At 39.3% G+C, this 15,722-nt stretch overlaps 2 protein-coding genes across 2 annotated transcripts in view; one reads left to right on the top strand and one right to left on the bottom strand.

The window, feature by feature from the left end:
• Positions 1-12,101, bottom strand: part of PTPRC (protein tyrosine phosphatase receptor type C) — a 95,703-nt gene extending 83,602 nt beyond the window's left edge. Inside the window, exons 1-2 of the mRNA XM_030493725.1 lie at positions 10,687-12,101; positions 9,266-9,412 (exon numbers count right to left, since the gene is read on the bottom strand). The gene's annotated coding sequence lies outside the window, so the exon portion shown is untranslated. The remainder of the gene's footprint in view (positions 1-9,265; positions 9,413-10,686) is intronic.
• On the top strand, positions 4,072-15,440 carry ATP6V1G3 (ATPase H+ transporting V1 subunit G3). Its single transcript, XM_030493737.1, has 3 exons — positions 4,072-4,317; positions 12,223-12,323; positions 15,005-15,440. Exons 1-3 carry the CDS (start codon positions 4,236-4,238, stop codon positions 15,176-15,178), a joined length of 357 nt encoding a protein of 118 aa, XP_030349597.1. The 5' UTR covers positions 4,072-4,235; the 3' UTR covers positions 15,179-15,440.
• Positions 15,441-15,722: the final 282 nt, after the last annotated feature.

Consider the following 15,722-nt stretch of genomic DNA (forward strand, 5'->3'; position numbering starts at 1 on the left):
CTGAAGCTGGGGCCGGTGTCAACAGATTTGGCCAGCAGTCAATAAGCTCACCCAAACCGTATGGCAGTAACCCACCTCTAGCAATATTTTAATGTTTATTTATCTTTGCTTACCTATTTTTTCATGTATTTCTCAGGCCTCTGGGTGAAATTCAGGCTGCTGGGGTCAACTGTGCTGATGTCAACAGAGTGAGAATGTCACTGTTGGAAAATGCTGTAGCAAGAATCCTAGCTTTCAGACATAATTACAACTTCAGTACAAACTTAGTAACTATTTTTCTTTTAATATAAGCAAACACAGTCGATGAATTCAGAGGAAGAAGACCATGCCTTGGAGAAATGTGTGATGGTTTTTACTGCATACATTTTAATTTATGCACAAAGACCTTCTGACATTAAACCCTAAAGGAGCCCACTCCTCTTTCTCAACGTGATAGATCTTACTCTGTTTGAACATGCTCCATTTTCATAATAAAAGCAGCCCCCATCATGATATAGGAAGCTACGCAGGTGTGCAACGTGCTTTTCCTTACTTAGGGCTTTCTAGAGCAACAAAACAAAAGGCACACACTGACACACAAAAGCATCTGTGCCAGCTGCCCTGCCTGACATACTGCTGATTTTAACGCTTTATCATTGAATCAGTGTTGCTGCTTTGAAGCTGTAGCCTGAACAAAGCATACTACTTAGTAGTCATAGCAGCTCATTTGGAAAGAATATTTTTTATAATAGAAAAAGTGATTTAAAAAAAAAAAATGTGTGCTTTGGGAAATATAGCCACAGAAACAATGCATGGGAGACCTTCAACTTGAAACACATTTCAGCAGAAACTCTGCCTGCTGCCCTCCTACATACAGGGGATCCTGTGCGCACTTAAGCCACAATAAAAGGATGCCACAGCACTACCTTTACTGTTCAGTGGCAGGCAGACTGAGAAGTCATTATATTTATGCTAGGGGTTTTTTTTTATTTATGCTCAATTTGAGTAACAGCAAGCAGATTTTTTGCCAGATAAAATCTGAACTGCCTAGGGTGAACCTACCCACTGGCCCTGACCTACCCGCTGCAGAGAGAAGACAGCAGCTGCACAGCCTCTCTTTAAACTAGCAATGCCTGATTTAGAGCATTTCTGATGGTTAAGCTGTAGATGAGCAGGAGGAGCTCAGCACGCTCTCTCATCGCTTGTAAGACTCTTCATTTCCTTGCTCCACACACCTTTGGTTTGGGAGAGCTAGAATGCCAGAGTTGAGCCCGTTTTTCCCTTTCTGTCACTGGGGATAACCAGAAAAGGCTCAGGAAATTCTGGGGACCAAGATAGCTGGATGAAGTGCTAAGAAAAGGGAAGAGTCTTAAAAAAACCCACACCAACCACAACACAACCACCAAACACAAAAACCCACCAAACTTCTTTCTCTCTGCCCTTTCTCCCTCCAGTAACACCTCTCCTGCCCCCAAGCACCAGTCACCACATCAGCTTCTCTTCTCTAATTAAATGAGTCTGCAGCTGACTTGGAAAGAACGCCAGGGACTACAACACAGAGAAGTTTCTTATTAGCTTGTGTGATGAAGTAGGAGCCTGTTTGGTCAGTTGGTGGCTTAACCTACTTTATTTTAATGAATTATCCATGAAGTGGGATGCAGAGAGGTGCCATGTAAATGTAGTCTGAGATCATCACCATCATCATCAGACAAGCTTTGAAATTAGCTCTAAGTTGCAGTACTTTCTGTGGAGTCTAAAAAATGTGTATAAGTAGCAGTCAAAATAAATTATCATCCTGTCCCCTGCAGAGGTGTACCAGTACCTGCCTGATGCTGTGAGGAGTGCCAGCATGGCATTGGCATGCCACCACACTGTATCTGAACTAGCTACAAGGAAAATCATAAACTGAGTTTTTTTTATTATTCAGAAAAAGCATTGAAATGTGTGAACTGTGACATCTGCAGCTTCACTGATCTGCTTAAGAAATATATGACTTTTTTTAACAATGGAAGAGCTTTGTAATCTGTTCAAGGATGATTTTTTTTCCCTCAAAATTCATCACATAGAACTATTTTCTGTGAAATATTAAAATTAACAGATTGTAAATATCAAAATTCAGATCATTACTGAAGCCCAAATAATATAACTACAGTGCTGAGAACTGCTCTGAAAAAAATCAAAGGGTCTGACCTCTGATGCTTTCAGCCAAGTCCAGAAACTCTGAAACAGTTTAGTTTGCTAACAGTTTTGGAACATTTCTGGTAGCAATGAGATTTGCTTGACAAGACCCTTTGCATGGAATATACTTCTGGTGTTTGAGACAAGCCTGGAATTTCCACTTCCTATTTAATTTTTAAGTAACTACTGCTTTAACGTTCTGAGCCCAAGTTTCCTGCCCCAAGTAAACCAGATCTCTTCATTTTCTACTTTCATTTTCCACTTCTGCTTTGCTTTGCTGGTCAGATCATTTGGAGCTAAGCCCCAGTGGCATTACAGGCTTCCTAACCCTACATTTGCTGTTTCTACATTTTCTGTATAATCAATCATCACTTCCTCTTCTATGTCTGAATAAAACAAACTTCAAGGCTATGCATCAAAATCTTCTAAAAACAGTGCCATGTCTGCTCTCTTGCAGCAGGAGCAGACCTCCGATTTCAGTGCTGGAAATGAGGAGGCTTCTGGCACACTTTCTGGATGAATGAAGAAACTTGGTGTCTCATATGCTGTAAGAAATGGGCATTTTCCCAAGAGGAAGCCTGGGTGGAATTTGACTTCACGATATCACAAATCAGAAAACAACTTCCTTTTCAAAGTCTCAGTGCTACTGTCATTCAGAGCACAGCTGAAGACAGTAGTAGGGAAAAAGGCTTCTCCTTCCATTTTCTCTCAAGCCTGTGGCTGTTTGGGACATGCAGGGGGGCGGAGAGAGGGGAGAACCCTCTTAACAACAGCATACATTTCCTCATAAGAACTAGCTAATAGCCTTGCAGCCAGCAAGCACAGCTGCTCTAGAAGCCCCAAAAAAGAAAGGGCCCTACAGCAAGTAATCAGCAGGGAGCACCAAATAATATTTATATATGCATATATATGTATTTTACAATCTGTATGCAGAAATCATACCTATATACATATATGTAGAAATATATATTTATATATAATTGCAGTCAGGAAAGAACAAAACAAAACAAACAAACAAACAAAAAAAACCCAAACAAAACAGAATCCCACCATATTTACAGCAGAAGGTGATCTCTGGTCCTGACACATCTGTGTCAGAAGAACTTGTAATAAATATGTTTTACTCATGCTATGAAGTATTAAAACAAAAATCTATTTAATTACGCATCTTGACGTGTCCCCCTCCTGTGCAATGGCTGAAGTTCCTGTGACAGTGGGATCTGTTGGGTTTTTTTAATAAGGATTCGAAGTATGAACATTCTGCTTATCTCTGCAGTATCTCACAAGATATACTTTCTACCGTAGGAAACAGAATGTGCATTTACAGTCACGCTCATGAGTTCATTCGACTGTTGCGTGTCAGTACTTTGACAGTAAGACCACCAGTCGTACCTTCCCAGAGTCCGGATCTTAGAACTAACACCACAGCTTCCCACAACAACACTCATCTCCCTCAAACAGATTACAACGCAGAGCACACCTCAACCACCACATGCTTTTTTTAAGCTTTAGTCTCTTATGAATTAAATTCCAATTAAGATTTTTTTTTTTTTTAATGAAAAAACTCTAGCAAATGATGTTAAGAACTAACACCAATCAGAAGCCTACAACCAGTTCACCGTGTTCAACCTTGTTGACCGAGTCTGATTCTTCACATTCAGGGGAAGTTTTATTATAAGGAAATTCCAAGAAACATTTTTTTTTCCTCAGTTCCTCTGACAAGACTATATTCTGCTTCAGGAATAAAAGATTTAAGAAAAAAGAAAAATCCCCATTAAACTACAAGCCACTTGGAGTGCTCTTTGCTTCCTTTCCAATGTGTTAATCGGACACTTCAGCTTTTCTGTGACCCTGAGGAGGGGAGGACATTCCTTTCAACCTCACTGCTCTGTTTTTCTGATTGCACTAGCAGGTCTTTTCACCCAGCAGCAATCCAGGCAGAGCTGGCTGGTTTGGTGCAATCTGGAAGGCTGTTGTAATAACAGACAGAACAAAAAGCACAAGGAAGAGCCTGGCATCTGTATAAAACTCCCTGCGAGCTCCAGACCCACAGAAGTTCACCAGCTTCAGCAATCAGCATGACCAGCCAGTCTCAGGGAATCCAGCAGCTTTTGCAGGCAGAAAAACGTGCCAAGGACAAACTAGAGGAAGCCAAAAAAAGTAAGTAGCTGGCCTGGTTTTACTGTAGTTTTCAACTGCAAGCTCTTACGGATTACAGTGGCTTACAGAAAACCAACATTATTTCATCTGCATACATCACAGCTGTGCTGCTCCTATTATTTCTTCACACTTGCATTAGTACTGTGACTTGACTGCAGCCAGGTACTTAACCAAACCTGAACATGCAGAGTTTGCTTAAAATTCTGTGTGCATGTGTGCTTGTGTGTGCATGCACATGTGCCTTATTACATTAAACAAGGTTTTCTTTGTTACATTCATCCTGTCAGCTAGATTTATTCTTGCTTTATCTCAATGCCAATAATGTCATAACAGCCTTCCTTAGCTATTTAAACTAGGAGCCTACATGCCTCTGGCTGCCAGTCCTTGAGGATCAGACTCCAAACTCTCTCTTCATAGATCTTGTATAATTTTCTCAGTATTCCTCTTTACTTATGAAATCTAGTAACTTTCCTTCTAATCTTAGCTGGGCTTAGAAGAAAAAAATATGAAAACAACAGGACATAGTAATCAAACTCATGGTGCAATCACAAGCACCATCAATGCTGTATAGTCATTGATATGTTTTACTACATGGTATAAGTAATCACCAAGTGATTAAATGTTCAAGTTAAAATAAATGTCTTATTTACTGGGTGCCTAAATGCCCAGGGCAAAATATGTTTAGATAGCCAATAATAATACTTTAAATACTTTTATTCTAGTCATTCAAGCAAAATATTAATAACAACAAATAGAAAAATGAAGGTGTCTGTTAGAATAATTTAAATCAAAGAATTAATTCCCCTGGCAGAGTTTTTCCTTTATTGATATCCTTTCAATTTCTGTATTTATCTCCCAGTGATATAAAGCAAAATATGGTGACCTTATTCTCCTGAATGTAGGTACCAACCATATGAATCACTGACCTTCATTAGAACCAGAACTGTTTTGTGGAGTTATCCTGATTTAGAAACCAGCAGCAGGAAACAATGCTGCCCTGCAGGATTCAAGTGAAATGCACAGAGATGATACCGTGTGGAGCAAGAGTGTGACGAAGGAACATATTCTGTTTTCTAGGGTGAAATAGAAACCAAACAAAAATAATTTGTGTAGCTTCTATATCCCTGCTACACGCAAATCAGCTGTGTGTTCATTAATTATGTTTGACATGTTAGTTTGTACAGCAGCACACAAAAAAAAATAAGTAGAAAGGCAACACCACTTCCCTGAGAGTCCAGCTACTACCCATGCCTTGCAGAAGCAATGGGGAGGGGGAGAATTTGCTCACCTTCATAAAACAGAAGGCTCCCAAAAAGAAGGTGTTTGGAGGTTGTTGCTCCCAGCCTGAAAGCAAGGAATAATTACAAGGGGGATTCGACCCTTATACAGCCAAATGTGCTCTGAGTGGGATGGTTCTTCCCTTCTCCTGCAGGGCAGAGGAAATGCACTGTTCCCCAAAGCAATAAGCAAGAAGGCATATGACCTGGAAAGAAAGACACATCCCCCAGTGAAGGGAGTGGAAGTTTGGTCTGAACACAGGCTGCAGAATCAGGCCTTTAGCCATACTAGCTTGACGTTGATTACCCTTTACTTTTGGTTTTGGGCTTTTTTGCTGTTTTCATTTCTAAATTAAAATGTTTTGCTTCTAAACCCAGTAAAGTCAGTTTAGCTTTTCTAAAAGAACCAGTTAAAAAGAGGTTTTGTAAGTTAAGGAACTCCAAGAAAGAAAAGTATCATTATAACATAAAAGTAGTGACCCAAGTTGTCTTTCAGAATCCAAACATAGTTACTGGTGCCTTTACTCTGCCAAAAAATGCACTATCCTGTCATCACCTCAGCCCTATACAGCGTGTTTGTGATAAGCACAAAGCTTCTTACAGATAAAGTATCTTCCAGACCCCTTTGAGTAAGAAACTTGAATTAAACCACTGCCTACGCTTACCTCAGCACTAATACACTGGTAGAAGTTTTTCAGCAGCTACAGAAAAAGAGCTATTAAGAATTTTGCTACCAATAAAAATATTCAGAATAAAAATATTTCATCAGTATGACTTTCTTCTCTATTACTTTTAAGGGGCAAACAATTTTTTGCCTTTATAAACATTAAGGAAAATAAAAGTTTCTCCTACATAAATATTTGGGGGTAGAAAGGGAGATAGAAGAGGAAATAAAGAAGACAGAACCAGACTCTTTTTAATGGCATCCACTGAAAGGGCAAGAGGAAATCGCAAAAATTTAAATGTAAGAAAATAACTCTGTAACTGTGAGGGAGATCAAACCCAGGAAGAGGCTGCCTAGGGAGGCTGTGGACATGCTCCATCCTCAGAAACATTCAGACCCCCTGTATATGCCCCTGATCAAGCTGCCCTGCCAAGCCTGCTCTGAGAAAGAGGTTGGAGTAGAGCCTGGAGGCTCCTTCCAGCCTCAGCAGTTCTGTGTGATCCCATGAAAAACCTCAAACATTTCTAAGAAATCTTATTCGTAGGTGTAGCTGATCAAGGGCAAAAAGTTTAAATAACTAATGAAGTGGCATATTCATCTACAGCCTAAAGACTGTGGTTTCCTTTTGTTCATGTTAAACACTGCCAACAGTCTCTACCAGGCTGAGAACAGCTCTTGTGCATTTTAGATCTCATGATCACACAAGCAAGGTCAGGCCTTAATGTTTCTGATTTGGGTTTTTTTAAGCCAACCCTGGGTTTTGTGCTCAACCAAACGTTACAGTTAATCTAACAGAATAATTATAGCTAGACAATCATTATTATATTCAATATTACAAGAGGTTTGCAGTGAAGATACAAAATAAAATATTAAACAATTTCCATGCTGTCCTTAATTTCAATTTTGTTCATAGCTATGTCACTACACCACGTTAAACAGCTAACTATACCAGCATAACTTAAATGCTGTGGGACAAGGTCAAAAGGAATTCTTTTAATGCCAATCTGATTATGCCAAGTCAGGATTACTTCAACAGTCTCTTCTCCAGAGTGATTATGCACTTAGGTCAGCATAAAGGATAGCAAAGTTTGTCTCTGAGCATAAAAACTAAGATAAAAGAAAATACATGAAATGCAACTCATATAGCCAGTTTAATCAGTTGACCTGTGCACACACATACAGATCAGCGAAACAAGGTGAGGACATGCTGCTTCACCCCAGAAAATGCCAGCCCAGATCCACCCGCTACCAGTTTAGATCAGCAGCCTCTGCTCAGGAGCTGGCACTCTGCAGATCTGGGCTGCAAGTCAAAGCAATGAACCATCCAGTGAGTCCTGATTCAGCCCTGTTCCTGTTAAACTGTACCTATGACCTCCTTTGTTACTGAAAGCAGTTACTGCACAACAGCACTGAAGGAATGAGTCCAACTGTTCTATTTACATTGTAATGTGAGAAGAATGAATGGCAGGTTGTCTATGGGACACACCCAGGAGAGGGCGTTTTCAAGGAAGTGTGATTAGCAAAACTCCCCTTATGCAAACCCTTCAGTGTTTACAGTTGATACTCACATAACCAGATCAAAATGTAGTGTGAACACACATAATATTGTATATAAACAGATAATGGGCCTATTTTTTGCTGACATATGTGCAGCTCTTTGTAATGCAAAATCCACTTTGGATAGCTGAAAAATCAGCAAATATATAAAATTATATATATAGACATGAACCAAAGCAAAAAATACAGTGTTAAAGCTGTTCTGTATACGTTTTTTCATACTTCTTGCTCAATATCCTTTATCCTGACTTGCAATATCTTTACTGTATCATTGCCTGACATCATTTATACCTGAAAAATTACTAATAGGTCATTGGTAAATGCACACATGCAAGGCTGAAACTATTAAATTGATTAAACAAACCAAAACAGTCTGCAATCCTTTGGCTTTCTACACACAGCACTGCTTTAGCTATCATTTTTGGATCCTAGAAATAACTGTGCATCGTCAGAGCCAAGACATCAATTCCTGAAAATCCTTATGGGTAAAACAAGGGAAACAAATGTGTCATGAACACTGGATTTAACAAAACTTGTTTTCCTATAGATTTTTCTACCTTGGCTTGAATTTCTAGCACCTAATAAAATGAAAACTCAGATGAAAGATTTCAGAAAAGCAGATTAAAAACAAATGTTAATCAAAATAAGATATTGTAAACAGAATTAGATCCATGGCATTCTCTTGGATAATATCCAGGACATATTTTATCTACTGAAAAAGCTATACATACTGATCAGTTGCTTCTATTGTATTTTATTAAAAGTGCAAAATAGCCTTCTCAAAATGAGCACCCTAAATCCCAGTTTGCAGATGATTTAACACTGTTGAAGACAACTGAAATAGTCCTATTTAAAGAAAATATGATTAACTTTTGGCAACTTCTTCATATGACATTATTTCTATGCAGGACTTCAGCTAGAAGCCTAGACGATATGTTTGAAAACAGAAAAAAAAATTTACCATGGCAGTTTTTGGGAAGTAAGATAACTTGGTGTTCGAGCAAATTAGAATGCAAGACTTGTGCTTTCTACTGTCTTTTTCTTGCAAGATCAAAAAAACCCCAACAACCTAAAAAACTTCCAGTTCTTTTGGATCTAAAGAGCTAGGAATTTCATTAACATTACAAAAACACCTAGAAAGAAGAATACATCCTTTCTCCATGCTAGTAATGCTTTCCTATGTTAGGTAAGAAAATCTAATACAGGGCTGACTCGTTACGGCAAGTTGGTTAAGATTTGGCCAACTTAACATGGTTCCTAGAAACGTATAGGCTATCAGCTACAGTAATCATGGATGGAAGCAGACAAGGAAACTAGAGCACAGCTGTTTTGCTGCTTCTCCATCTTCAAGGATGGGAAGAAGGGAGGAAAGGGCAGCAGCAAACCCAGTCCCCACAACTCACCCTTTAGGAGAAAAGTCTCTTCAAACTCGGAGCTCTCTATACCTCACCTTTATGATCCTAGAGGAAATATCGTAGGAACAGGTTGATTTGCCCATCCTCCTGTATTTCTTGCCCTCTTTTTGCATGATCTTGGCTGAATTTCAATGCTTTGCCATCCTTCAATGTGTAAAGTTTGATTTCAGCTTGTCTGTGCTCTGCAAAGAATCCCATCCAGAAAATCAGTGAGACTTTGAAAAGGCAATCCCATATTGCACAACTAAGGTAGCAGACAAGTGGTTAATAACAGACTGATTAATTAATTTTGGTTTGTCTCTAGTGAAACAGCAGGTTAAGCTCTAGTTTCTGCTTAACTTAATCAGGTGCAGCATATGCACTATCGCATATGTTGGCAGTTGCCGATTCTGTCCACAACGTTGTTGAACTAGCAGTAATTTACTCACAGCTTTTCCACTTAATTAAATAAGAAGCAGCAGGTTCCTGCTGTGCCAATCCTAAAGGCATCATGGAAAAATGAAATGGCTACCACCCTACAGTGACACCCTATGTATTGTGCTTACTCCAGTGCACTGTCAAGAGCTGACACGTATGTATATATATACTTTTTGGTTCACTAGCTACATTGTCAAAGGCAAATGAACTGTTGTTTTACAGTTACTCTCTTTCCATTTTGTGCATTTTAAATGGATTTATTTATCTATCCGGTGGCCAAATATGCAACATATTTACACAGATGGCCCCCCAGATGGAATTTGAAATTAAAATCCCACTGATTTTGAAATAATTTAATTTGCTATAGAGATCCAGTTCCTCAGCTGGTGAAATTGGCAGAGCTTCATCATAGTCACTCCCCCGACTTACAGCTTGAGAATCACCCCATAGCTCTGCTCCTAGAGAAAAACTCTATAAATGTCTGATCAGCTGCAAATTTGGAGAAGGAAATAAAGGAAACTTCAAAATAAAGACCTAAACCTAGTTCCAAATTTTGTTGTCCAGACTGATGTCAACTCTTACACAAATCTGTCAGTTCACACGTACTCATCCCAAGACTGCATATGGTGAGTGGCAGAAGCTGAGGGAATCACACACATACAAGCTCTAGAAAAGCGCACATTAGGTTTTAAACTGCCTCTCTGCGCCTTAATGCATAAGCACTGTGCCTCGGTGGCAGAAGGACTCTGAGCAATACAGTTAACTACACAAGAGAGCACTGCTCTAATGAACTGAGAGTCAGTAAAGCTATCTAGTTCCTCACCAGGTTGCTCCTTCCTGTAAAAAGCCTTTATACAATCATGAACCCCAGTTCCCACAATAAGAACACCCACAACACCAAACAGTGCAGAAAACAAGAGTTTAAAAGGCAATTCACATTTCAGGCACCTCTCTGCTCCTAATCACCCATCTGCAGATAATGACTTGAGAAGGAGCCATGAACTGGGCAAATAATTTACTGGTGGATCAGGCATTTTACCCAGGCTTTTGTTGAATCTCAGATGCCTCATAAACAGCAGTCTTCTTCCCAAGATTCAGCTTCCTCATTGTGCCATGCTCAGTGGAAGTAGACTGCTAAATGCCACACCTGATAAGGCTTCAGAAGCCCAGCACATACGTAACCAATCCAATGCAGCAACCTGGAGAAAATAATCAGAAATACTGATGTTTGTCTTTCTAGCCTAGTTATACAATCAATGTTCCTTAGGATTTCAGAAAATGTACTGTTTTCAACTTCCTTGCTTGAATTGAATGATTAAAAAAACCCAAACAAACAAACAAAAAAAACCCCACACAAAACAAAAAACCAAAACAAAACAAAAAAAAACCCCACCAAAAAAACCCCACAACAAAAGCTTACAAAAGTATTCGTATTGCTCAGTGATGTTAAGTAAATATATAAATGGATGTTTCAGGCATGAGACCAAGACGTCTTTTTTCAGTTGCTTAGCCTCCATTCTCTCATTCTTGTGATATCCTAATTAAAGCAACTAAGTAATAGCTTTTTCAGCCATTGAGATATTTTTCTCTGTTAAGGGAGCAAGCTTATCTCCTCCCACTCCTAAAATTCTACCTGTACAGCAGAAAGAGACCCCAAAAACCAGCATCAGCCCAGGTGTCTCAAATATAACATACCAACTCTCAATGCAAGAGGTTTATAGCCCTATCAGTTAGAAAGCGGCTTTTTCCAAACGAAGTAGTGTAGCAGATTCCTGTGGTGATCCATGAAACTTTACCAAGTTTATACAAAACAAGCAGATAAAGGTGCATCACCATGGGGTGGTTATGACATGTTTAATGCCTGCTTCATGTAAAAATTTAAGCATCGCATCCACATTAAACCTTTTATTCCTTTGTTTTACGTAACATCACCGCTACACCCAGGAATGACCTTATGGTGATTAAGGGAAAAGGGTGGGAGAGAAGAGGACAAAGCCTGAAGGTTGCAACTCAGTTTGGTAGTGGTTAAGACATATCTTGCAGTACTTTGGAAACCTGCCAGCTCTAAGCAGAATCCAGTTGGTGTGGGATGAAGGGATGCTGGCAACCCATCAACACAGCAAATCTTACAGAATAACGTCTTTTCCCATCAGTGACAACTAAAATCTGTTATCTGGCTGCTACTATTGCTGATGAAGGAAAGATAGATATTTATTTAAACACCAAGCTGTGATAAAAAAAAAAAAAAGCATTTGTGTTATGAGAAAATGTGTAATTGCAAAAAGACTTCTGTTGTTAGCAAACCAACAAGCTTTTCATTTGCTGTGTGCTTTCGCACAGGGAGTTGGTCTCAGAAGATGGGTACTTATGTGACTGGCTTTCAATCAAAAAGTACCTATCTAAATCACTTTGGCTCTTCTGACCATTCTTGTGCAAATAAAGCTGCTGTTGACTTTGCTCAAAGCTTTGTCTGGTTTACTATGCCGGATAAAATACCTCCGATTTAGAGATATTCATTTTTGGGATAAAGTGACAATTGTGTGTGAAGTAAATCTCTGCTTTTTCCCCCCATCAGGAAAGGGAAAAAGGCTGAAGCAGGCCAAAGAAGAAGCCATAGCCGAGATAGACCACTACAGGTTACAGAGGGAGAAGGAATTTAGGAACAAGCAAACAACTGTAAGAAACCTGCATATGTTCTTTTGTAGTGTTGGTCTGCTCAATGGTAAAACAAATTGCTTCAGTGTTACATAGGGACTTCTGCAAACCAACATGATCATACTGATTAAACACAGAGGTATCACCTACAGTGTGTATATGCTTCATTTTGACTTCTTCACAGGCTTCGAATGCATTTGAGAAGGTACTGTGGACTTTCATGACTAAAATTGTCCAGATTCTGTATTTGGCTCATGCTTGTCCTTTGAAGATACATCTCTCAAAGAAAAATGCCTTTGGGTCCTCTTTCTCTAACTCCAGGCAGACCTCATTCCTGTCTTGAAACTGGAGGTTTCAGTAAGGTGGATGTTACAGTAAAAGCAATGATTTAAAACCTTTCTTTCTGTTTCTGTTCTACTTTAGCTGACTTTTTTGACTGCATACAAGACAGCATCTTTGATGAACTGAAATCTTCAAAACTTTGGGGGTTTTCACTACATTTTCATAGTAAAGATATTGGTTTGCTGTGAACTCAATTTTTTCATCACAACCAAAATTAAAGCTGCAGGGAAAGGCCACTGTCTGTGACTGAACATTTCACACAAGCAGGACAAAGCACATATTGTTCCTCAAATGACAGTATGTTGTACAAGATCATTGCAGTCCTCCTCCACATTCCCTGACCCCATTATGTCGAACATTTATCCACCCAGAAACATGTCATTATCATTAACCTGTGCCTGGAAGGCAGGCAGGAGTTCCAGCTAAGCCAGTGCAGAGGGAAGTCTGATGCCCATTTCAGTTAACTGGCTCAGGTATTTGGACACAAGTATTTTTAATTCTTTGTCATAGTCCCATTTAATGTTATTCTTCCTCTTCTACTTACTCTTCTGCCGTATCAAAACTGGGGTAAATTTTCACATACTATACATGTTCCACATCAGTCCAGAATGAACAACAGCAGCAACAGAAAATTATTAATTTGAAGTTAGAGTGACAAGATTGGGTTTTTACACAAGATCCTTTTTCGAAACATACTAAATTTAAGCCCAGATCTCAAACCAATTTTGCTAGTGCTCATGGTGTTTATACTCAGGGTCCAAGAGCTGCAAACTCTGGAGATGTGCAGGCCAGTTCTGAATTTTGTGGCTTCCAAGTCAGTAAGCCAAGGGTAACATTTTAGAGACTTTGGAATGACACTAGCATAAAACCAGTATGAACAAAATAACAGACAAACCTTCAAGGTCAGCAGAACATTGTCTGCATTCTGACAAGAAAAAGGTCTTCAAATTCAGAAGCAGAAAACTGTTAAATAAATACATAGAAGAACTGACTATCTCATTACAGTATTAGCATGAACTGAGAATGCAGGTTCCCAGTCGGCAGAAGCTCTTCTTAAAATTAGGCTATTATTATACTACTTTTCTTGAGGTTATTCAAAAGTATTTAGTAGCTGGATAGCACACAACCATCTGGGATCTCTAGAAAGTTATTTTCCCCAGTGGAAAACATCAGCTTCATAAATCTGATCTAAGCTGTACAATCTTCCCCACGTGAGACCCTTACAACTTGTCTAAAAGCTGAAATGAAATGCTAGCTAAAAATAGTTACTGTAGGAAACTATAATGTTTTCCCGATATTTACAATTACATTTATGTCCTATATTACTTCCAAATTGGAAAGTGTTTTACGTCTGGATTATGAAAAAGCTTTTTACTACATTGTCAGGTACTGATAAAGTTGCAAAAGATCTTAACTTAGCTGCATTGCCTTCTTTTAAGGACTAAGTTGGGCTGAAATCACATAGAAAATAAAGCTCATCACTCCTCCGTCATTTTTGGTCATGCACTAGGTATTCCACTAACATCATAGGTTAGCTTCAGCTGCTAGTCCACTCCAGAGAACCATGGCAGGAATATGAAGAATATGTTACTTATTCCTTTCTTACTCTGTCATCATGCAGAAATGTCTTCTGCTCTCCCCCATGGAATTCTTTAACTGGAAACCTATTCTCTGCTGGTGTCTGTAGAACTTTTCCATAAGGGAGGAATTCAAGGGATGTTGGGGCAGTGGGGGAGGAGGGAGCAAAGTCACAGATTAGGAACTCATGCATCTGTTAATAACATAACCTTGCTAAAATGTTCAGCAAGTCTAGAGTCAATTAAAATCTACGCGAATGTCCTGATATTAACTGTGCCAGAAGCTGTCTGGTATTTTGCCAGATAAGAAAATGTAACACTAACAGACCTTGTCTGTGGCCTGTTGAGGGCTGTACATCACCAACTGCTGAAGACATTTCAAGTACTCTGAAACTGTAATGTTTTGCTCCTTGGCCACACTCACATTCATTCTCAGTGAGGCTAAATGAAGCACACGGGCGATAGAACTTAGCTGACTAGTCATTAAAATAGAAAACAAATTAAAATGAGCGATATAAAAGACAAACAGGCACAATGTTGTTCCCACAGTGAACTGGGAAGTTTTCATTACATAGGGAGATTCCCATTGCTAATGAGCATATGAAAGAGTTCCTTTTAATCCTGTTTTTATGCATATAGGTCAACCTAGATCATACCCTTACTGTTAGGAAGCACTGCGACACTGCACATGCGACATGGATTATGTTTAGACTAGATGACGAAGTACTATAAACATAGTCACACACAACCCTTTATTTTGCTCAGAGGACTTCTGCTTTTCAGGTCATGGGCTCCCAAGGCAACCTCTCCGCTAAAATAGAAGAGCAAACAACAGAAAACATCCGAAACCTCACTAGCAGCTACCACAAGAACATGGAGAGCATGATGAAAAAGCTTTTGAACACGATATGCGATATAAACCCTGAACTTCACCCAAACTTCAGACATGCAGTTTAAGATTCACTGATGTACTTAAGGATGTTTGTAAAAGTAGCCTTCTTTCTTGATAAGCATAAATATTTTCTCATTCATTGTTTCTGTATATGTGAAATATAAAGCCAAAAGCACACAGTTCCATATAGGATTTTAATGTAACAAGAATTATACAGGGTTTCACAAGCATTAGTTGGAATATTGTTTCCTGTTGTTAGCTAAGCCCCTGTCATTTAGACAAAGGCAAGTCAACAACAGTAGAATAAATGCTTATTTGACACAAGCAGCTTTTCAGTGGGAGTCTTTATTCCTTTTCTCTTATAAAATGTTCTGTAGTGGGATGTACTTCTTCGCTTCAAGAGTGGTGAGACACTAGCACAGGTTGCTCAGAGAAGCTGTGGCTGCCCCATCCCTGGCAGTGTTCAAGGCCAGGTTGGATGGGGCTTTGAGCAACCTGGTCTAGTGGAAGGTGTCCATGCCCATGACAGGAGATTGGAACTGCATGATCTTTAAGGTCCCTTCCAAACCAAACCAGTCTACGGTTGATCTGTGATTCTATGTGGTGTTA

This window comes from Strigops habroptila, chromosome 8 (assembly GCF_004027225.2).
Source record: "Strigops habroptila isolate Jane chromosome 8, bStrHab1.2.pri, whole genome shotgun sequence".
Taxonomy (NCBI): domain Eukaryota; kingdom Metazoa; phylum Chordata; class Aves; order Psittaciformes; family Psittacidae; genus Strigops; species Strigops habroptila.